Below are 23,247 nucleotides of genomic sequence, written 5' to 3' on the forward strand. Positions count from 1 at the left end.
ATCATTACACAGTCAGACGCCGGTGTGTGCGAGGAGCGTGCGCGCGGTCCTGGCGCGGTAAATAGCGAAAGGATCGACTCCTAAGAGAAGCTTAACATGTATTCGTTTTCGGACGATGAGAATTCAGTAAAGGTGAGCTGGGGCAAAAAAACTTCCTTCACTCTGTAGTGCTCTGTTACTCTGCTGTTGTCCGCAGGCGCGGCATGTGCGAAAGCGCGCAGGCGTCGTCGCGAAATCGTTTCTCTAGTCGCGGTTTCGCCGCGGATGCAGGTTACGATTATTTTCGTTTTTCATGCTGTCATCTGGTGGATGTAACGGTGATATATGTGGTCACACGCCTACAGCAAACATTAATGTGTTAGCGACGAGACCAAGGCGTGGTTGCTTGGCTTTTGTAGAATTGTAGAGTTTGCAGAATTTGTAGCTTTTGTAGATTTAAAGGTTACAAAGAATTGAAGGTAAATACAGGACTTGGCAGGCAGAAAAGAGAGGTCTCATAAATACTATCCCATACAGTATGAAAAGTGCTTAGCACGAACACTCAAAATGAAAGGAGAGAGATGACAACACTACACGGGTGCTATGATCTAAGCATTTTTTGGATGCTCCCTCCAAGGCCCAGATTTTCCCGCACGCGCAACCTCCTCTATGCTCTGAGGAGCTCAGGGGAGTACCACCATGAAACAGAAGAAATACGATGATCAGGAAATAATAAATTGGTTAATACGGAGTGTGGAACATAACAGAGCATAGATGTGTGCTTGGAGGAGGTAAGTGCGATGCGTTCAGAGCTGAAAATTTGGCGCCAAAACAGAGATAATATAATTTCTGTGGTCCCAGGCTGTTTTGAATGATTAAAGCAAAATGTTTCTTCATTTCGTGTGCGGACGCCATGTTTATGCTTCTACTATCATGCGTAACTTTTCACGCTAAGTTAAGGTAGTGGCGAGCAAAAGTAGTGTGTCGATATGACTTTCGGTGCTGTTCTGCCTTAATTATTTTGCATTTTTTGCATTTTCATTTTTTTTGCATGCTGACCATATCACATGACATGTTACCGAAGATTAATAAGTTCACACTCTGGAAATAGCTGAAAACTGGCGCTCATTGCTTCGACCTGCCGTTTGTTAACCTCATGACAGCATAATAAGCAGTGTTTAGTGAAGGTACCCTTTCACTGCTCAAGCCAGAGCCCGTTCCAGGCCTGCCGGCTTTCAGGCCCAAGCCTGGCCAGCATTCACAACCCAAAGCCCGGGCCAATCCTGTACTCTTGGGTTAGTCCAAGCCAGTGCAGTGCTCTAGGCTCTTCCCCAAGAGCTGAGGCAGCACTCCCAACTGCACGGAGTATTTCCCTTCCACTGGCCAACTTTACATGTGCAAATATTTCAAAATGTTTCAACTTTACCTGTGCAAAGCATGGTGAACACACATTCGTGGGACTGGATATGACTGTCCTGCTGAAATATGTTGGTGGTTGTTGGTGGCTTGCTTCTGCAGGTACAGCATGTGTACACAATGTTAGTGCCTTCATTCAGTCACATTCACTGTGGCCACATTTGGGAGACCCAATTCTCAAGTTTCAGTTCACACTGTTGATTTTACAAGATATACAGTTCATCAAAAGAAAAAATGGAGCTGTTGTGTTAGTAGTAGTAGTAGTAGCCAAAGCTAGCTGGGGGCACATAATCATTACTACCAAAAAGAAAACTAAATTACGTAATGCAAAGATGTATTTGAAAAAAGAGAGTGTATATATGAACAGATATGTACAGAGGTAGATAGTTGAACAGCTGCTGCTGTCCTAACAACAAATGCCACACACTTGCACCGGGGGATAGGTCAAGAATCGAGAGCCATAGAAAGGCTTAATCAGCCAGGCGCTTTCAAGCACGAAGGGAAGGAAAGCAAACGACCAACAAAAACTAAAAAGGTAGGTGATAATGCGCATGGTAGAGCAACACAAGGGGGCCTTATTACAGGTAGGGAGTGGATTAATGGCAAGCGGCGTCCATCACGAGCATCCCACTTCGTCATCCTCTTCATCCACACCTATGACTGTGACAGTACATTAGTCTAATACAAAGGAGAGAAATAACAAAAACATGTCATTGAATATTAAAGATGAAATCCTTTCACAGAATAGTGTACATTTTGACATCAAGTGAAATATTTCATTTTGTTCCACTGCAGAAGTGTAATATTGTCTGTAAATGTTGCATGCTTCTGGGTGATGACAGCGCAGGTGGCTGGTTTTGCTATCTGATGGAGTAAAGGAACTAGTTGTGATTTTGACGGATTATAACTGTGATTGATTTGTGTCTATATGACATGACTTGTATAAGGTCTGGAACTTCATAGTGAAAGTCTGTGACGAAAATAGAAGGCGCCGACCAAAAGAAAGAATAGGATGACGTTTCGGCTCCCCCACGGGAGCCTTGTTAACAATGAGGCGTATTTTCGTCATATACCATCCCGACCAGACGGGTTTCCGCCAGACACTAGACTTCAAATAATGAAAGTCAGTGCAGTAAACTTGATGGCTGTTCCTTCTTTCACCAACCAGCCAGTGTAGTTACTAGCAGACTCAAGAACTTCGCTTCATCTTGGACTTGTCTCTCCTTTCTTTCCATGAGAACTTGTGTGCCAGATTTATACCCAAGAAGTAAATGACTTTATGTGCATCTTTTACAAACGTATTTACAGGGGGGGGAAATTCCAGAAACTGAACCAGTGCATGGCTCTGAAGCCAAGCATGCATCATTTGCTTGTAATAAACATTTGCCAAAACGGTAAAACCTCTATAAAAAGGAAAGATGAAGTTTATTACATACCTGAAACATTTTTGATAGGGGCTCTGCCTTTTTTGTGCTCATTATTTCGTGTCCAGGTATGTTTACCTCACGACCATGCGACAAAACGTAACTGCACTCGAAGTATTTGTTGCACACGCAGAGTGTAGTTTACTTACCTCAGCTACGAGTTGGCCTAATGGCTTGTCACTGTGCCTTCTTTCGAACTTTTACACCTCACTTCTAATTGAATAGTGTGTTCTAAGCTGAATGCAGCCTCTTTCCTCATCACAGTTTGCCTTCCATTTGCCTTGCAATTTTGCTTGCCCTTGTGGCATGTGTATGGACTCTTGTCTTCAGGAGTTGTGTGCAGTTGAAATTATACACCGTGGCATTTTACATCATTTTGCCGGATGTGTAATTTTTGGTATTTTATTTCCTACTGTGAAAAGATGATGGGTTGCTTGCTTACCTTTAAAACGTGCCTACACACTGCTGCTTACCTACTTGCTCTCAGTTTCGCATACCTGATCCGGCATTCGATGGCACCAGGACTGGCTTTGCTTGGGGCATTGGGAATTCTCTCATGGTGTTCCCACAAGCTGCAGATGGTAGGTCATGACTCTTTTTCCAACATCGTGCTTGTACACACAATGACAACAAATTTAAAAATATAAAAATAATAACACTATGCACGTGTGCAGTAGGGGCTGCAAGCTTAAATCTTGTACTGGAGCTTTAATATGCTTGCAGCATTTTCAGTGAATTTTAGTACAGTGTTTTACTAAGTTCGAGCCTACTTCTTCCCATCAAAAATCATCTATGAGTGCATGTGAATGAATGCTTCTTGTGTAGTTTTTGCCCAATTGCCTTGGTAATGTTTCTTAGATCGCATATCATATTTGCATGAGTCGCTGCGGTGGCTCAGTGGTTATCATATGGCGCTCGGCTGCTGACCCAAAAGGCGCGGGTGCGATCCCGGCTGTGGCTGTCGAATTTCGATGGAGGCAAAATCCTAGAGGCCCGTGACTGTACAATGTCAGTGCACGCTAAAGAACCCTGGGTGGTCGAAATTTCCGGAGCCCTTCACTATGGCGTCCCTCATAGCCTGAGTTGCTTTGGGACGTTCATCATCATCATCATCATCAGCCTGACTCACTGCAGGGCAAAGGCCTCTCCCATGTTTCTCCACTTAACCCTGTCCTTTGCCAGCTGCGCCCACTTTATGCCTGCGAACTTTTTAATCTCATCCGTCTTTGGGACGTTAAACCCCCATAAATCATAAACCAAACCATAATTGCACGAATGTAACATGAGCTTTCTTTTTTCTATCTGCGCATAATCATAAACGAGACAAAGCACCTTTTGCTGTTATTTGGAGTTGTTTTTGAATCATAATGTGAGATAATTTGATTGCTTTCTAATTTCTGAAGTTTAGCTCTTTGATATGCACTAAGCTTTACCACTACATCTGTGCGAATAAGCTTTGCAAAAAGGCTGTTGCCGTGCAGTCTTATGGAGGATACAGATGTGCGCCTGTGATTGTAAGGGGAGGTGGTGGAGAAGTTAATGTGATTGCATTGGAAGCCTCATTGGGGAAAAAAAGCGGTGTCACATAATTCCCAGGTGGTAGGTGGTGTACTCTTGGGAAGAGCTTGCAAAAAGCATTGCACGTGACACGCAAGCTGGGTCTCGCAAGCCCCACAAGTTACATCTGGCAAAGGCATCAATAGCCCTGGATACTATCGCATTGCCAACACACAATAATTAGGTGTCTCTGTGGATTTTTTTTTTGCAAGGTCTGTCCGATGGTTTTGAAATTGTCCCCCGCTAATATTCAAGCAGGTAACCCATGCTAAGTAGTATGTGAGCCACGTAGGCCATTGTGCATGCCCAGGAAAAGACGCGACAGTAGCAGCAAAAGTGCCACCTTTTTTTAACCATTAAGGGTCTCGTTCATTGGCAACCCCAGCATCAACGTGTCGAGAAAAACAGGTGGCCCACCTTCCACGTAGGTCACATGAGCTTGTGACATCATCACAATCTGTCCACCGTGGCAGGTGGCAGCTAAAATAATGATTGGTTGTGAGAGGTTACACAGGAAGAGTAACCTCAGTCTCACAAGACCCACCGGTGGGTGTGTCTGAAACAGCCACCTGCCGGGGAAATGGTGCATCGCTTAAACGCTGTACCACGAGTGAGTAGTATGAGGACACCCAGCGGTCTGTGAATCTAAAGTAGAGAACGACCACTTCCACATATATGGGCATGTAAGCAGAACCTAGGTTTAGAACAAGGAGTACTTTGCCTGGAGGGACCTCTAATGCTGTTGCATTGTACTCTTAATGGTAGGTTAAGTGTTATTCGATAGTAAAAGAAAGAACAGTGTCCTTGTCTGTGAAGTGATATGCAACGAGGGCCCCAGGCCGCTGAAGGGACCCATTAACGCGATTGCGTCATACTCTGAAAGCGGAGCTTAAGTGTCCCCTCAGGTGCTTTTGTGTGCAGTGGCACATTAGGTCAGAGTGAGCTCTAGAGCAGTGTGCTGGCTGATAAGAAAGGACTCGTGTGCGTAATGTCATGCAAGGCTTGACACCACGTGCGGCACCTGACGGATAGCGTTACCACGCATTCCAACAAATGCTCCTGTGCCGCCTAGATCTTCGTTGATGGCAATAACTTTTTTTTGGGCACCTTCGTGTTCCTATTTGAAGTCTTTGGCTTATAGTTGTGTTGCATACGGTTGGTTTGTGTTGTTGCCATAATATTTCTCTGTTTCCTGAACCTTGAAAAGTCCTCCCTTGCATTATATACACATTCGTGCATATTCTTGGAAATACTGCATTAGGCACGCCTGTCTCTAAGCAAAGTAGGTAGAAAGTGCCTCATTTCATTTGTTTCGTGTATTGTCATCACTGTCAGGTGAAGCCAACTTTGATAATAAGAATATTATTACTTCGTTATGTGGACCTGCTCATCCTTTATGAATCTAGTTGCTTGTAAGTAGTTTATTCCATGTGGAAAAGTCATTCTTACACCATGTTCCTTATCACTGTGGTTAAAGTGCACACTTATTTGTATGCCTAAATGTTTGTCAATGTGAATTTCCCCGAATTAAAGTGGTGTGTGCCTCTCTGTGAGTGCAAGTGCAGGGTGCTGTTGTTTCTTCGTATAAGTGGGCCTAAACTGCACCCCCTTTTTTTTTCTTTCAGACAAGCAGACTGGCAAGAAGACCAGCCATTTGCATGATGCCAGTTGGGACACTGCCCTCCACAACAGAGTGATGAGGCAACTTGTAAACGAGTCAGCATGTGAGTCGGCACCATTGTGGGCTGTTGGAGGGGCACTGCAGCGGGGTACAGCAGAGAGTCGGACAGGGCAGGAATAGGGTGGCAGGACAGGGTTGATTAGAGATAAGTGGGAGTGGCATGTGGTCGTGTTAGGGTGTTTGGAAGTGGTGCATGGATCAGTCCACTGTTTGGAAGTAGAGCAAGCTGCCATACAAATTTTTCTCCAAATCATCATAGTAAGATCAGTCGTGCCTCGTTAATATGTACACTTTCATTCCCAGGCAAAACTGCTCATAAAGCGAGTCATCCGTAACAATGAATCATGAAGAAAGAAACGATAGTCGGAAAAAAAAAAGCAGTTCGTGATCAATATCTGCTTCTGTGCCTAGTAGTTGGTGGTGAAATGGTATATTAGACAAGATCTTCAGAGCTCCAAGTATGTTATCATGGTCACTATTATTTTAAAAATAATGTGATGCAGTTCAAAGCACCTAGTGGCATTTGAAACGCACGATGGTGTCTCGCGGTGCGATGACGTATCTCCCTGTTACTACTGCCCACATACCACTAACCACCAATACATATCTCTACTAAGTTGACAGACAGCTGTTGAAGGTGGCTTTCAATATAACACAAGATGCATAGAGAGCATCATTAGCAACCATTCCTGCAATACAACTATTGGTAAGGCCTGTTGACCAGGCACCATGACACTGGAAAGCATGAAACCACAAAACAAAGCCATCATTCTTGCCTATGCACTTCTGCACTGCGTTTTGCTGTTGTCCAGCACTCGGAATACAGGAGAGTAAATATCTGGTTGGGGAAGTCGAGATTTTGTTCTCATCGCTGTTCATATTAACACGACAAGGCTTTATGGAACCCAACAGGCTCTGTGCATTTCTGTCCTGTCCGCTGTCCGGACAGTGAGTGGCCTTATTAAAGAGGCCAAAATACGGGCAAAAGTTTCGTCCTCAGAAAAATTGTCGATAACTCGAGTTGTCCATATTAACGAGGGCCGTATTCACTGGGCTCGACTGTACAGCTTAAGAAAACAGTTGGTATCAGTGGGCCATGGCTCATGGAGTCCTGTATTACTCCGGCAACCAGTTACAGCAGTAAGTGAAAGAAACAATATTAATGGTTCACTCTATTAAACAAGCCAGAGCCATCAAAATTCTGGCGCTTATAATTTCATTTTGTTTCTGCCTTTTGCATAAGTATGAGAAATGCTCTAACAACGGACTAGTTACCTGTTGCGGAGGAACAGTGTGGGGTGGTCATGAATGTGGGCGGAGCTTCACTGCAGAATTCAGATGTATCCAACCATAGCAAGCAGTGCCTGGAGGGGAACTCTGTCTTCTAGCATTGCTGTTTGTCGCAGTTAGTTTGAAGCCTTTTTTTTTTCTACATGCTATTTATGGCACTATATTTTACTACAAGGCATTTGGTGAAAAGAATGTAGACACCTAATTTTAGTTGCATGTTTTCTTTTCTGTAATGATGCATAAGGCATCAGAATACAAGGATCACCACAGGGTATTTACCTACGACCACTAAATAATTTATAATTCTATTTGTTCTCTCGTTTTGGTTTTATCAGGCCGGTTCAGGTAACGTGAGACATGAATAAAAGCTGTGATATAATCGTTGATACATTGTTTGTTGTCATTCCAGATCTCGAAGGTGGCTGGCGTAGGTGTTGTAGTGAATGAAATCATGTATCAGCGATTATATTGCAGCTTTTTTTTCATGCCTCACATAAATTAAACCCACCTCGGACATTGCAGCCATCTTTCGGTTGTTGAAACCTAAACAGCATCAAGGAGAAATTCAGATATAAATTATTTAGCGGCCGTGAAGAAATACCACGGGGTGATCCATGTACCCAGACACATCCTCTTGTTAATTTTATAGTATGTCCTGCAGTTTGCTTTTGCTGTTTTTTCCGTAGTAAGCAGTGTGCAGGAAGCTTGTGCTTCATGCCATCAGGTGGAGTCGCAGCACACGGCTTCACTGACGCCACCTTTCCATTGCAGGACAACTGCATATGCTGGCACCAATAGGGAGTTCCTCTTCTTGTGTTCTTAAAGGGACACTGAGGAGAAATTGAAGTTGGCTTGTATCGATAGAATAGCAGCTCCTGATCACAAAAACGCCACTCTTACTGAAAACAAAGCTCTTGTAATGTAGAAAATAGCAAGAACCAAAATACAGGTGTCGCCGCCACACGGCAATCTCGCAAGTACAAGTGTGATGACTTCCTAGGGCAAGAGGCGCCACCTTGGAGGAATTTTCCTTACTTCATGGAAGCCACTAATCTCTGAGGCTGGCAAAGGAAGGTTGCGCACCGCACCGCTAGCCGTCAGAAATCACGGAGTCTGCGTTTACGTCACGTATCACGTCACTCCGTTCTGTGACGTCATAGGAGTTCTCCATGTCGTCATAAGAGTTCTCGAGTTTGAATCGGAGCGGCGGGAAAAACTTTCTCAACTTCGAATCCAAATTTCTTTGAAATAAATGCATCTTTCGCGCCCGGACAAGCGGCAACAAAGCCATGAAATGCCGAAGTATCAGATTTTGCTAACAAAAAAAAAATGATAGAGTTCTCCTCAGTGTCCCTTTAAAGCCATAGCGTTAAGGGTCTCGTTCAGTGGAAAAGCTGGTGTTGTAGCGACCACCGGCATTGTGCCGAGAACATCCAGATTGGTTGTGAAGTCAAAACCTCATGGCCTTGAATGGGTAATTCAAACACCCCGTAACGATCACACAGTATAACAGTGGTGACATCACTACACAATTGTTCATTGGCCTATAGGGTAATGATGCCATTCCACCACCACTGCGTAGTACTTCAGAGGAAAGAAAAGCAATTGTGCTGAAATAAAGAATGGTCGAACCAGGACCCACTGCCCCTTGGGTCGTGAGCCAGGCACGTTACCCCTCGACCACTGAGGAACGTTCGTTCTTCTTGTTTAAAGGGAGGCCTTGTGTGTCTTGTGGTAAAAAACAAAGTAAATAACAATACAAAGGAAAATTTTAAAAGGAGTTAAAAAACAAGACACACACACAAAAAAAGAACAGTGTCCGTGTCTGCAAAGTGACATGCGGAGGACCCCTGACCGCTGAAGGGACCCATTAACTGTACCCTGTCATACCCTTAAGTTGCAGCTTAAGGGTCCCCTGAATTTTTCGCTAAAATTCTTTCTTGAACTTAGGGCTGTACGTCAGAATTAAACTGGCCATCTGTGACTCGATTTTTGCTCCCCTTTTTTATGTGCAAGTGTGCAATAACTCCATGTCTTCTTGCCATGTTGCAGGGGTGTTCCTCGACTTGCAGAACAAAGAGAGAGAGGTCAAGGGAGAAATAGCAGATCCGGAGTAAGTTATCCAAAGTAAAAACTGAATGTTTACATGAATGTTGGGCTGCTGCACAAATAATGTCTTCAAAAAAAAAATGTCCATCATCACATGTCCTGTGCATGCAGTAATACATGTCCTCGACATTTTCTGCTTGGTGCATTAGACTGAATGCCGTTTGTCCACACGTGGTAAGTTGTGTAAAAATCCAAAATCCAAAAATGCAGTGGAACTGAACTAAAGAGAGCTACAGTTTGTTAAAGCAGCTGTAACAGATGAATGAATGTACTGCCAGCTTTGGGTTATCATTTTTCCACCTGCAAGGGTCTCCTGCAAGCCAGTTGCAATGCAGAGAAGACGTAAACTAAACGAATGTAATGGCTGCTCAGTTTGCGCAGGTAAATGGCTACAGAATTTCATGTGCTGGCAATAGAAAGCTGTGTGCTCGATGTTAGAGATGAGCAAAGTAGTGAAAATATACGTGGACGGACTCATGCACTGTTGTTTCTGTGGACTTCAAGCAGCCTTGTGAATTGGCTGCAGTCTTCCACCCTTCCTTACAGCAGCACGTTCTCACTTAGCCATGTATGTCACTGTTAATTGCATTCAAAGGTTCATCTCTGCTTCTGAATAAACGCTCACCTATACTTGGGGCACATGGTTCAGATAAGTAAGCTTGCATATACAGTGAACTCCCATTTAAACGAACTTGGTTAAGACAAATTTCGCAGATAAGATGAACGCGTGAGAACATTTGCAGGTTTCCCATAGGATTCAATGTTAAAAAAAAATCCGCTCAAGACTAAGTGTTTTGCACGTCCTTCAGCTAAGGTGAACATTTGCTGTGACTATGAACCACAGTGACCCCGCGAAATGGTACTCTTGAAGTGTACTTGCTGCACTTTTAAAGAAATAAAAATAAAATTATCAAACGTTTCCACATAAGAAAGTGCACCCCCACAAGAGAACTTCCACGCACCATCGCACAGAGTGGGGGGGGGGGGGGGGAGGGGGGGGGGGGGGGTTTCACAAAGGGCACTTTCTGGCGGGAAGATTTCTTGCTGGTGCAGATGCAGGGCACCTTTGCTCCTCCACCAGCAAGATGCAGGGCACCTTTGTGTGTGGTGCAGAGACCTGACAAGCCCAGATCCGAGCATTGCACGTGCCACACGGTGCCTCCCGTGGACTGGAAGGCGCATAGGCACGGTGTGCACTTGCTCGTTGACTTGGGGCTTGAAACGGTTTGGAGCCAAACTTTCAACTCACACAGCATCACCGCATGGGTTTTGGTGCAGAGATGCAGAGATGGCTAGACATTGGTCCTGTTTGTAGAGTTGGAAATGGGCATTCAGTGGTAGGAACGAGATAACAGAGATGCATGGCTACCTAGCTGAGCTCTTTCAAAGTTCTTCGAACCTGAGGGAAAGCACAAATCAGAAAAAAGACCCAAATATTAGTCATTGCATAAGTGAGATAAAGAGACTGCAAAAAAAAAAAAATCTACACCAATACCGTTATCAGGTAGGGCAATGTTAGCTTGTCTCATGCCTTCACTCTTTGGCGAACTCTATGCATTGCATAATGCAATAAATGTTGTCTGAAATTATCCTCTATCGGCAAGGTCATATTTACTCACTGTATTCACGTAGCATTTATTTGGATATGCCTAGCAGGCTCATCTATCCTTTTTGCTGGCACTTTAAAACATTTTACTGCAAGGAACTTTCTATGATGCATGCCATTGCTTTTTCGTGACATCGAGGAATGCAGTAAAGGTATAATTATCCTGCCTGTTATAGAACATGAGTTTTAAATTTGCCACTCCTGAAACGGAATAGAAACTTTTCTCCCTGTTTCTGAAGTGGCAAATGCAAAACCCTGAAACGTTGCTTATATGATAGGCAGAATTATAATTTTACCGTTGCACATTCTTTGATGTCAAGAAAAACTAATTGCATGCATTTCATCAAGTTCCCTGCAGCAAATTTACTTCAAAGCTCTTGGCCAAGAACTTACATAATATACTACATAAGTGTACAAGGACTTGTTTTACGTCAAATTAGATGATAAATTGAGAAGCGGTATACGAAAATACTTGTTCTCTGAAGATTTAAGAACTGTGACATTAATAATAAAAACTTGTTTTTTTCTAAAACCAGGTTTTCCCCTGAAAGGGGTAGAGACACCGAAACTTTTGTAGTGTATTTTTGCTTTCAAATGATGTGCAAGACATTCACCCAAGCTCAGTACCTAACTTGTATAATTTATTCTCGAAAGATATTTGTGACGTCTCAAGTGAGCACCAGATCCCGTGAGGCATACAAAAACTGCAATATAATCAATCTTTGTTTACTTGCTTCCATTCTGGCTTCTTTAGAAGTTTAGCGCAAGAGTTTGAACGAATTAAGATGGCAAAGCAGCGATTATATTGCAGTTTTTGTATACCTTACGTGATCTCATACGCACTTCTGACATCGCTGGCTACTGAAACTGAAACTAAAGAGGGGGAAAAAATATTTTTTGAATGCTTACGAATTGCATGTGGTGATCTTATAGTGACGTATGCATCATTCCAGATCAAAAACATGCTTCAAAAAATCTGGTGTCTCCGCTACTTTAAAGAGGGTCTGCTGTAGCTGTCCATTTTCATGGTTATGTTGTGTGGGTTTTTGTGTATAATACCAAACCTGGTCTGCATCACTGGAGAGAACCGAACAAATGTAATGCTAAAGCACTGTAGTGGCATGCGCGAAATGCTTGCAGGGTGTTAATACACTTCTTGCTTGAGTTCTATCATGCTCAGATGGAACGCGTATGAGACCATAATGTTATTAGTTGATGTATTTTAATTAATGGTGCACTAAATAAATAAATTGGTGTTTGTTTGCAACCTGTAATAATTACTCCTGAAGATATTGAAATATGTCATTTGTCATTAGTCAGCCTCCACAAGTCAAAACTTTTCTCGTTTTGTGTTCTCATTTTCAGTGTATTATTTTTGTTCCTTTCGTCCTCAGTAATACGCTAGTCCTCAAATAGACACTGGCCACCTCTGGCGCAGCTGTAGGCGTCGCGGACATGCGTGTGTAGACATACTTATATGGTGCTGCAAAGATAACCGCTGGTAATGGAGTGGACTCCAAGAGAAGCAAGCGTAGCAGGGGGGGTTGCAGAAAGTTAGGTGGGTGGATGAGATTAAGAAGCTTGCAGGCATACGGTGGGTGCAGCTAGCAAAGGACAGGGTTAATTGGAGAGAAATGGGAGAGGCCTTTGCCCTGCAGTGGGCGTAGCCAGGCTCTTGATGTTGATGATGATGATGACGACGTGCTGAATAGGAGTCATGGTGGACCACTTGGCGATAGCCAGGCTCACGCCAGACATGACATGGGCACATGCTTTCGGTAAAAGCTGTGCGCCTTCACGTGGTGATTTTTTGTTGTGTTCCGCGAGTAATTCCTTTGTTGTCTATTTGTCAGGATTCACATGTCTCGACCGCATTTTTGTTTTTCACAGCATATTAAGGGCAAGCAGAAGCTATCGGGCTGCCTTGAACTTTTGCTGGAACAGCTGCCAAGGTATGGAGTAAATTTAAAACAAATCTTTATTTCTGTTGTTTTATTGCTTTGGGCTTTTTCTGTCGAGATGCTAAGAAGCCATTGCACAAGAATTTCGGGTGTACTGAACACCCTACCACGCCACTTTGGATGACACGAATGCACAAGCTGCGACTGCATTCCCGAGCACTAAGTGCCACCCGCATGTTGCTTACGCATGATTGCAAGTTGCAGAGTAAAAATCGTGAGCCAGGAGTGGTGGTGCGCGGCCCATATAACGATGACATTGTGATCGCCAGTCACACTGCGAGCAGTGAGCAGCAGTGGTACGCAACCGTTAAATCCATTCAGCCATAAACAAATCTGCGTGAATGCATTTTTCGTGTTTCTGCATACAAATTTTGTTCTTTTGGATGAGACAAATATTTTTTGGGGCCCGTGAGATTCATGTCATCAAGATTCTACTGTGGTACAGTGCAAGGCTACAGCATGCTTGCGCTTGCAGAAAGTCATATATAAAGCAGTGCAGCCAAGTTTCCTGAGCGATATTTCTTTGCTACCTAGCAGGACTGGTACATTGTTAATAAGATGCTATGATAAGCTGCCGTGATTACTTATATGTCGTTGCTTTTCACTTTGCATTTTGGCAAAGCATGGCTGGCACTAGCAGACAGAACAGTGCACAGGAAAATCAGCCAATTCATTGTTGTGGTGGCGCGAAGCGCCGAGGGACCAGGCGAGACTACATCGACGGGGTATCGGGAACGTCCCTTTATTCCGATGACTGTCGCTTATATACAGATGAGATGAATGATGGGTAGCGCCCCCTATACATACACAACAATTGTTATTTTGACTGTCAGCTTAAATATAACAAGGCGCTCACAGTTAGTAGCATTAATTGGCTTATTTGTTGCTAGTACTGTTATTACTTGAACGATTCCATCAGTTGGAACTTGTGCGGGCTTTGGGGCCCAAAGTGCTTGGTGTGCTTGTGTGTGACAAGCTCCGTTCTTTTTCTTCCGCTCTCCCTTTTTTGTATCTTATCTACCTTTTTTTCACTTCGCTGCAGCTTTCACTGTGGGCTTGAAATGGTGCCTTAACCATGGTGTGTCTTGTCTTTCATGTGCAGATGAAATGCAGTCGATGGATGAGGACGCACAGCTGGAATACAGTGCTAAGGTAAATGGTGATCATTTGCATACTCACATGAGGTAATCTGATATGTGACGTTGGTGTGTTGACCTGCGAGCTGTTGTGACCTGTTCTGCGCCACCAAATAGGTTCCAGAAACCTGAGGGAGAAAACGTGCTGTAAGTTGCAGGCTGTTGGCGACAGCTTTGAAAGTATAAGTGCGCCAGGTTGACCCGCCATGCTGTAGTACTAGCAAAAGTGGACCTTCAGATGAGCTTTGTGGTAATAGCAGTTTCTTAAATGACTGTAGATACTTAATTTTAGTTGCATGATTTCTTCCTTCAAATGATGCGTTAGATATTAGAATACATGAATAACTGCGTGGTATTTGCCTACGACTGTTAAATAATTTGTAATTGAATTTATTCTCTCAGGCTGTTTCAGTTTCGGTTTCATCAACTGAACGATGGCACGAAAAAAAGGCTGCAATATAAATGTTGATACACGGTTTTAATTCACTACAACACCTAAACCAACCTGTTTGAATGACAACACACGAGTTATCAGCAGTCATAATGCCATTTTTTGTTCTTCGCACGATCTAAATGCGAACTGCACGTCACAGCCATCACTCGGTTGATGAAACCTAGGCCGAAACAGAGTCAAGAAGAAATTCGATTATAAATTACATAGCGGTCCTAGGTGAATATCATGCGGTCATCAGTGCATATTAATGTCTAATACATCATTTGAAAGAAGAAAACTTGCAAGCAAAAATTTGGTGTCTATAAACCTTTAAGGAGTATGTGGCAAATAAAATGGCTAGTATGGTCAAAATTTTCTTTTTTTTCTTAATTTCTTATTTGATAATTCTTTGGCCTTTTTCTTTCTCGTGACGAAAAATGATAGCAAAATATGCAGTACAAATTTAGGAAATGGAGTTCTTTTTATGCATAGTCATTGAGAATTGTGAGCGAATCACGGTCCTGGCGCATCGCAAATTCTGCTGGTTTCAGATGACAGAGTGCTACCATCCTAGTATCAATGTAAAGAGGAGATATCAGGTGATCAGAGCTTCCATTGGTTGCAGTGCTGTATTTTTCTGACCAAAACCAAAAGAATGCGAGGCGATAAATGAGGCAAAAAACTTCAGGGGGGTTGATTTTCTCAGCTTTTATGTTTTTTGCAGTTGCTATCACTCATCCCTTGGGCATTTCATAATGAATGACATAAGAATGATTCTGTTTTTTGCCCATGCATTTTGAGATATTAAGGGATGCAGTAAAGCTCTCGATTTTTCCATGTACATATGCAATAGTTTTTGAAAGGTATTTTTGTAAGGTACGTTTTCATGTTAATATGCATGCTTGAGTTTAACTTTTATTTTCAGGACTACTAGGAATTTAAAAATAAGAACAAATAGCTTTATTGTTCAGAATGGGGCTTTCTGAACATTTTGACATAAAACTTGTGTACTTCCCCTTAATTATTTAATGCCCTGGGGATGACTTTATGATGTGTGTTCATTGTTATGATGTGTGTTCATTGTAATTACTCCACAACTGTGCCAGCTAGCTTAAAATATAAGGCAGTTCTGAAAGTAAGTATACACAGTTGCATATCCCTAAATTTAGTTATAGTATTTCATGTATAAAAGAACTAAGAGTTTTTTTTGCCACGTCTCTCCTTAACCAGTGTAGTACTATAATAATGTCTACTTCTTTTTTAATATGCTCTGGCAGAGTGGCTTAAAAGGCTGTCTATTTTTTTTTTGCTGTTTCATTTGCTGCTCTAAATAAATGGCATGGCTGATCAATGCTAAAATTATAAAATTTCACAAAAATGGCTTACCGTATCTATCTGAATGTAACTCGACTACGATTGTAATGTGAGGGTCGACTTTGTGAGTTTGTAAGGGAAAAAAAACGAAAAAACATGAATGAAACATAAATAACGATTCCACAGTTTAGGGAAAAATGTGAAGTTTAATAAAAAAGTACCTCAGCAAATGGCTTACACATTTCCTTTCTGTTTCAAGAGAGCCGCACAAAAGATTATCAGATAGGACTGATCCGAAGGTAAATGTGGAGTCCTGCCACGCTGACACCGTGTTGACCATGTGCTTTAGATCATCATGAGCCTGACTACGTCCACTGCAGGGCAAAGGCTTCTCCCATATCTCTCCGATTAACTCTGTCCTTGACCAGCTGTGGCCACCATATCCCTGCAAACTTGTTAACCTCATTGGCCCACCTAACTTACTGCCGCCCCCTGCTACGCTTACTTTCCCTTCGTGTGCTTTGGATGCCTCGTCGTAAAAACTCTACTTACTCAACTTTTCCCATTTGCTGAACGGAGTGATGAGTTATGCCTCCTGAATGTCAGCAGCCATTCTTGGCAACATTTAAACGAGTTGTTGTCTTGCGTGGAGCATTCGGAAAATTGTGCAAGTTAGATGCCGCTTAAAGTTACGTCAGATAGCAATACTGAGGAAACTAACGAGAGCGTCTTTTGACATGCAGTAGCAACGCCAAGATTTCTGTGTACCCGAAGCGGATTACTGCTATTAGCGTACGGCATCGGCGGTGCTGCGAACGTTGAGGGAGTTTGCCGAACTTTCAGAGAACAAAACAGAGGCCTTTACGATGCCTGCAAGTCGCGTGTATTCTGTCGCATTTCCTCTGGACAATACGTTGAATTCGTGCTCAGTACACAAATGCGCTGTCTCTGGCTAGGAGTTTCTGACTGCTCTGCCACTGCTCTCGATATTTGTTGATAGGTAATTGTGGCTTGAAGTTTCAGTTGGTCTACCAATGTGGCATTCTAACCGTATTTTTTTCGTTTCCCAAAGTTGAGAGCCAACCTGCACGACGCATCAATCAATATGCGAGTAATTACGGTGTAGTGTGCTTTTTGTTTCCGCATAATGTTTGATTTTATTGCGAACATTCAAGCAAATACAGTAATTCAATGGGCTAAAAAATACTGCTGTTGAATTGGTGCCGCGCAGCTTCTTCACATTAGCATGTAATTATGCACCCGATAGTCAACCTTTTGTTGTCTTTGCATGTCTTTCTGTAGCCTTCAAATCTTCTGCCGTCATTGATATTGCTTGACTTGTTTTCAGCAGCTATCAATATGTTATGTTTTTACTCATTTCTGTGATGGTTTTTGGAAAATTTATGAGATGTTTGTTATTTAAATTCGACATATCTTTACAACCGTCAACGTTTATAGTTACGGGTATATGCATGCTCTCAGAGATAGTACTAAAGCTGGTCAATTTACTTCCATATTAAAGGCGTTGCCTGTTGAATAAGGGTTTGGTTTTATAGGGTTTAACGTCCCAAAGTGACTCAGTCTATGAGGGACACCGTAATGGGGCGTTCCGGATAATTTCGACTATTTGGGGTTCTTTAATGTGCACCGACATCGCACAGTTCACGGGCCTCTAGCATTTCGCATCCATCGAAATGCGACCACCGAGGCCAGGATCGAACCCGCGTCTTTTGGCGTTGAATAATGAGCACTTCTTTGAACTAATGGGTGTCTGGAGACTCCATTCAGCTGCCGATTTTAATCTGTGTTAGAGATTCCAAATGGCATTGAGACTGCAATTTGAACCTGTATTTCTCTATAGCCATTAGTGCTTTGTCTTTCACTGCATGAACATTACTGTTTTGCCAACTTAGTGCGCTTTTGATAGCTTTTTTTTTCTCATGTGCACTCTTTGTCTTTTCATTTCGTTCACTTCATGACATGCAGTATGAGTTGCTGCGAGACATCGAACAGATTTGGCACCTCTGCGAGATACTGTTCTTGGACCTCCAACCAGGTGGGTGAACAGTTTGTGGCGTTATGGGTCGGAATTCATGCTTCTCGTGAGGAACTTGAGCAGGGCAAAGATGCAAAGCTCGAAGTACTGTGCTGGTTAGACTGGTACTGCAGAGGCTGGAAATAGATATCAGTTTTTGCAGCTAGAACGGATCTCCTCGTCGTTCATGTTTTGTGCAGCACAGCATGGTAGATCATGTGGAGTACTGATGGAAGCACTATTCCTGTGATGCCATGAGCAACGTCACTGTGTTGCGGCCAGTCGTTGTGGTGTGTTGCCGTGATGTCACTCATGTCAAGGCGAGGCAAATTCAGTACTTGAGCTAACCAAAAATACGGATAATCTGAGTTTGCTTTATCTTGAGTTCTGTACTGTCTGAAAGCATTTTTCAGAAATCTCCTAAATGTTCTGTTTGTGGTGATGCTTCATGATATTGTGAAGTTGTCCACGAACTCGCAGACATGCGTAAATCTGTGCAAAGTTTAGCCTTGGCAAGTGTAGTATGAGCACAGAAAGCTTGGATGTGGCCTCGTATGGGCCCAGCTTTATGATCCTGGGCTGTGTCTTTCCCTTTCCTCCCCATGGGGTGGCAGGAACGGCGTTTCTTCACCAGCTCCAGCGCTGGGTGCAGAGCCGTGCTGTGGACACTCTGGGAGCGAGGGTGCGAGAATTGCTCGAGGATGATGAACCACACAAGGCAGATGACTATTGGACCCAAGTGAGTGGCACTGGGCAGACTCCTGCTTGTACTAGTATTACCACTGTGCATAGTACCTCCATGTTGCACACCTGGCAGTTTGTGCATGCAAATCACCCGGAACAGTGGGACTATGTTGCACTTGTGTATGGACACATCTGAAAGTGAGAAGCCACTTCCTCGAACTTTACAAAGGAAGTGAATTCAATAGAAAAGTGTTAAGTTTCTAATTTGGCTGCCTGTGATGCCAGGGCGAGTTTGGAAGGTAGGAAATTATTATGATCATATAGAATGGATTTTTTTAAGCTCCGGTCAAATTCAGCCAGTCACCTTGGGGACTGCGCCAATTGGGCAGGCTTGCCTGTGGGGATGCTCACCTATTTCACAATGTTGAGAGGTGAACAGATTGTTGCCTAAAGAACTGGCCTTTGTCTCGGCACCCAGCAAAATAAAACTGAAACCCGAAGTGTAGAATGCAGACAAAGGGACGACTTGCGGACGTCTTGAGTCAGACCTGGAAGTGGGCACAAACTGACTAGGTGATCTTTTCTGTGAGTGTCTGTGAGACCGTTAATTCACAGTGAAATAGCTGTGCTTGTTGCTGGGTGTGTAGATGATGCTTATTATAGTAGGTGGGGTCCGTTAATGGTGGTAGTGACCACAGTGGTAGCCTAGTGATTTGAGCATCTGCCTCTATATGCGGCAGGTGAAGGGTTTGATTCCTGGTGCCGCCGGGTACCCTCCATTTTTCCGGTGGGTACAAGTTTTCTGTAGTCCTGGTACTTGGCTTCTCTGGGGTGAAATATTTTGGGGAAAAATGGGTCGTTGAACTCATCTGATGCCGACTAAATTTGTTAGCCGTGGCACGCTTTGTCTAAGGTGCCCTTGCATCGTTAAAATGAAGGTCAGGTGCACGTTAAATTGTGCGCCTGAGCTGCCGCGGTGACTCGGTGGTTATGGCGCTTTGCTGCTGACCCGAAAGACGCAGGTTCGATCCCAGCCATGAAGGTCGAATTTCGATGGAGGCGAAATTCTAGAGGCCCTGTACTGTGCGATATCAGTACACATTAAAGAACCCTGGGTGGTCAAATTTTCAGGAGCCTTTCACTACGGCCTCCCTCATAGCCAGTATCGCTTTGGGACATTAAACCACCATAATTCTAATCCTAAAAGTGCGCCTTACCTTCAGTGCTGGTGTTGAGCATCTTCGCTTCATCTTGCCACGATTGGCTGATGCCGTCAGCTATCACAAAATCATCTTATCGCACCGTGATACAGCAAACACCTTTTGTAGGGATTGATGCTAAACACACTTTTTTTCCCATGTCATGAACCCTCCTGCCAAATTGATGTAAACTTTTCTGGAAATAGAGTAGGTTGCGTGTACATATGGTAAAGGTATCACCATGAGCAGACAATTTCACAAGTGAACTACATGCTTTGACAGCAGCAGATCCCGGAGGCTATGTTACACTGCCATTCACTTCAAGGTGGCAGCAGCCAGTCCTTCTCGGTGTGGACATCACAAGCTTGAATTGAGTGGCGAGATAATTTTTAGATTCAATTTTCTCAGCTTTAAATAGGTTTCTTGCTGCTGGGCAAATGTCAGCATAGCCAGACTGAGCCAGAGAATCAATTTTTACTGAGAACAATGATTGAATATAGTTGTCCTTGGTGTCCCTTTAAGGCCAGGCATGCACTCGTCACATTGTAATGCAGACTGATAACGGGTTTTGCAGGTGTACCTGCTGATTCTTCAAGCTGACTTGGATGAAGCAAGGAGGCTTCTTCGGAGGCACCCAAGCTCAGGCCGAGAAGACTTTGTTACCTTTGAAGAACTACTGCAGTCGGCACCACGGGTAAACAAGTTTTCTTTGCATAAGTACTGAAAATGGTATGGGTTTAGATGGGGGCCTATAAGTGAGCTAACCAGAGGTGTAATAGGCTTTGAAAGTCGAGGAAATTCAGAGCACTCTCTTTGATGGTCTAATCGGGATGTGCTAGTCGTTGTAGAGAAATGATTTTTTCTTTTCTATTTGCTTTGTAGCCAAGTTCAAAGAAAAGAGGACAGCATGCTGCTGGCGGGGAATGATGCTGCGTTGACAAATCGCAGAAACAGTGGGTTTTAGTGTGAGCATCTGTGTAGGCTTCTAATTTATTATGGAGGTCATTTCTACTGCACAGCACAGTGAAACGTCTTTCACATTTAATTTCAACAATAGTGTTGGGAATTTACCTATGTTACGAAGGGTATGATGCTGAGAAGTTAAAAAAAAAATGTCATATACAGTAGACTTCCTTTAAGCCCAACTTGAAGGGACCATGAAAATTTGGTCGTCTTATCAGAAGTTCATCCTAACAGAAGTGCCAGAAAAAATTATATGTGGGCATGCTAGGTGTGTTGAAAGAGTGTATGTTAAATTAAACAGTGATAAAAAATGGGCTTTCAGTGACAGGATAAATGCCCATAAATCATTTACTTTCACTGTGCATGGAGTGAGCAGTTGACTGAGGGCATGAAACAAATGCACATCATTTTACGCGAAAATGGCACTAGTCTAGTTTTCTTTTTTCACCGGCTATTTTTCCTTTCTCACTTTTCCGTGGCGAGTGCTATTTGTGCTTTTGTTTCTGATTTTTTTTATTTCCCTCCTGCTCTAAGCACACCGACTGTTACTAGTTTAGTAGCTCTCACGCCATCCACAATGTAGCGGTTAACACAACGTAGCGGTTAACTTTATGAGCAGGTGCACCACATGCCTTTCTATCCGCCGCAGACACTGCACTTTCAGCGCCAATATCTGGCCATCTTCGCACTGCGCTAATGCATGTTGCGACGCCACGTAAATCGAAAATTCGACGCCCAAGTTTTAACCACCAAGTCAAGGAATGGGTTCAGCAAGAAAGCTTCCCATGCTTTTGCACGACAGTGCATGGAAGCTATCCAATGAGGGTGTGCTTTGCTTTGTAAAAGCATTTCATATAATGTTTCTTCAACACATGCACGCGGATGTCCCACGAATGCTGTTGCGCGGGGTCGCCTTGGTATCACTTCTCTGCGAAAGCTTGCCTTAACCGAAGCACATGTGAAACAGTTTGTTTTCAGCGGATTTTTTTTACATTGAATCATATGGGAAGGCAACAAAAATGGTCTCGCATTGTTCATCTTGCCCGAGAATTCGTCTTAACAGAATTCATCTCATCTGAGCGGGAGTTTACTGTATATGAAGAGTTCTTAGTGCATGAGTTAAGGAGTACCACAGGAGCCTTTCTCATAGTGCACTCTTTATTGTCTAAAAGAAGAAAAAATTTTACTTGAGGGGGAGAGAGTTCGGTGTAAGTGTTGTAGCTTACATTAGGCTGCGTTATACGGGATACAGCGAGAGCTGTTGCGCTGTGCCCTCTTTCGTCGTGCTGCAGGGCCTCATCCTTTCCCATTGCACTGCATTATGGCTGCAGATCCTCACCCTGTGCACAGCACTACAGCTTGTGCTCCCGCCTGCTGCTAGATCCCTTGCCTTCCACACAGAACAGTGCTTCCCTGTTGTGTCACCCTGCTTTTCACTCTTTCACCCCTTCCCGTGGCACCCCTCACTCTAGTGCGGAGGTAGAGGTCATGGGAACTATTGATCACATGACCCCATTCCCCTTGCCGTGAAGGTGTCTATGCCAGTGGTTCCATATTAACAGCTGTTGCTGTAAAAAAAATACATGAACGGGAGAGTGCTGCTTAAGTGTCATGGTGCTTGTGTTGCGCAGGGATCCCACCAGGTGGCAACAAGGGAGCTGCATGTTTGGTGGCAGACATGGGTTGCCCAGTGCGCGCGCCACTTTGAGGACGGCGAATTCTCCCTCTCGCCTGAGCTGGGGACCGCCTGCAAGGTTGTTGCTTCTCCGATTTGTCTCTGTCCTACACATCTTGAGTGATGTACAAAGGTTCTTTGCAGTTAATCAGGTGATTGATGTGCAGGTGTGTGCTAGTGCAGACAGGAAAGCGAACTCAGTAGAGGTGAAGGAAGTTGAAAATGCCCCCTGTCTGTTTCTCCCCTTGTCCAGTCCTGGCATAAAATTTGGCCCAGTGCTCACCAGGTTGTAGTGGAAAAGTAGAAACAGGATGCACCATTTCATCATCCTGGGTACGGTGTCTAACCTTGGAAGAACTATCGAAAGGCCTTGCCTGGTTTGCCTGCTGTCTTTTAAGTGGCTGCCAGCTATTTTGTAAATGCCACCTTATGTCACAAAGCTTTTTTTTGTTTTTTGGCTTCTCTGCAAATCCACAGAATAACATTTTTATGTGGGACCGACAAAGCCGAAATTATGTTTCCGACCATTTTTGCCGGAATCTGTGATGATGCTTACAAATAATTGACTGCTGTTAATCTGCGTCGTCTGATGGATGCAATGGTTGCTGGGAAAGATTGTTAGCTTCAGCACTGTCAAATTTGTCTTCTCTTTTTTGGTGTGTGTGTGCAAGATCATGCAGTAAGCAGTCTCAAAGTTTCATAAGCTTTCACTTCACAATTGCAGTCACCTTCAAGTGAGAGCACACTCATTTCAGTCATTTTGCATCACCCCTGTGATATATCAT

General features: G+C 43.5%; 1 protein-coding gene across 1 annotated transcript in view; it reads left to right on the top strand.

The window, feature by feature from the left end:
* Nucleotides 1-23,247, top strand: part of Nup75 (nuclear pore complex protein Nup75) — a 45,181-nt gene continuing 21,934 nt past the window's right edge. Inside the window, exons 1-10 of the mRNA XM_077654474.1 lie at nucleotides 1-132; nucleotides 3,307-3,400; nucleotides 6,002-6,100; nucleotides 9,400-9,460; nucleotides 12,953-13,014; nucleotides 14,126-14,175; nucleotides 17,893-17,962; nucleotides 18,556-18,680; nucleotides 20,399-20,518; nucleotides 22,419-22,541. Coding sequence (XP_077510600.1) covers nucleotides 97-132; nucleotides 3,307-3,400; nucleotides 6,002-6,100; nucleotides 9,400-9,460; nucleotides 12,953-13,014; nucleotides 14,126-14,175; nucleotides 17,893-17,962; nucleotides 18,556-18,680; nucleotides 20,399-20,518; nucleotides 22,419-22,541 — 840 coding nt within the window. The 5' untranslated portion in view covers nucleotides 1-96. The remainder of the gene's footprint in view (nucleotides 133-3,306; nucleotides 3,401-6,001; nucleotides 6,101-9,399; nucleotides 9,461-12,952; nucleotides 13,015-14,125; nucleotides 14,176-17,892; nucleotides 17,963-18,555; nucleotides 18,681-20,398; nucleotides 20,519-22,418; nucleotides 22,542-23,247) is intronic.

Source organism: Amblyomma americanum, chromosome 2 (genome assembly GCF_052857255.1).
Source record: "Amblyomma americanum isolate KBUSLIRL-KWMA chromosome 2, ASM5285725v1, whole genome shotgun sequence".
Taxonomy (NCBI): domain Eukaryota; kingdom Metazoa; phylum Arthropoda; class Arachnida; order Ixodida; family Ixodidae; genus Amblyomma; species Amblyomma americanum.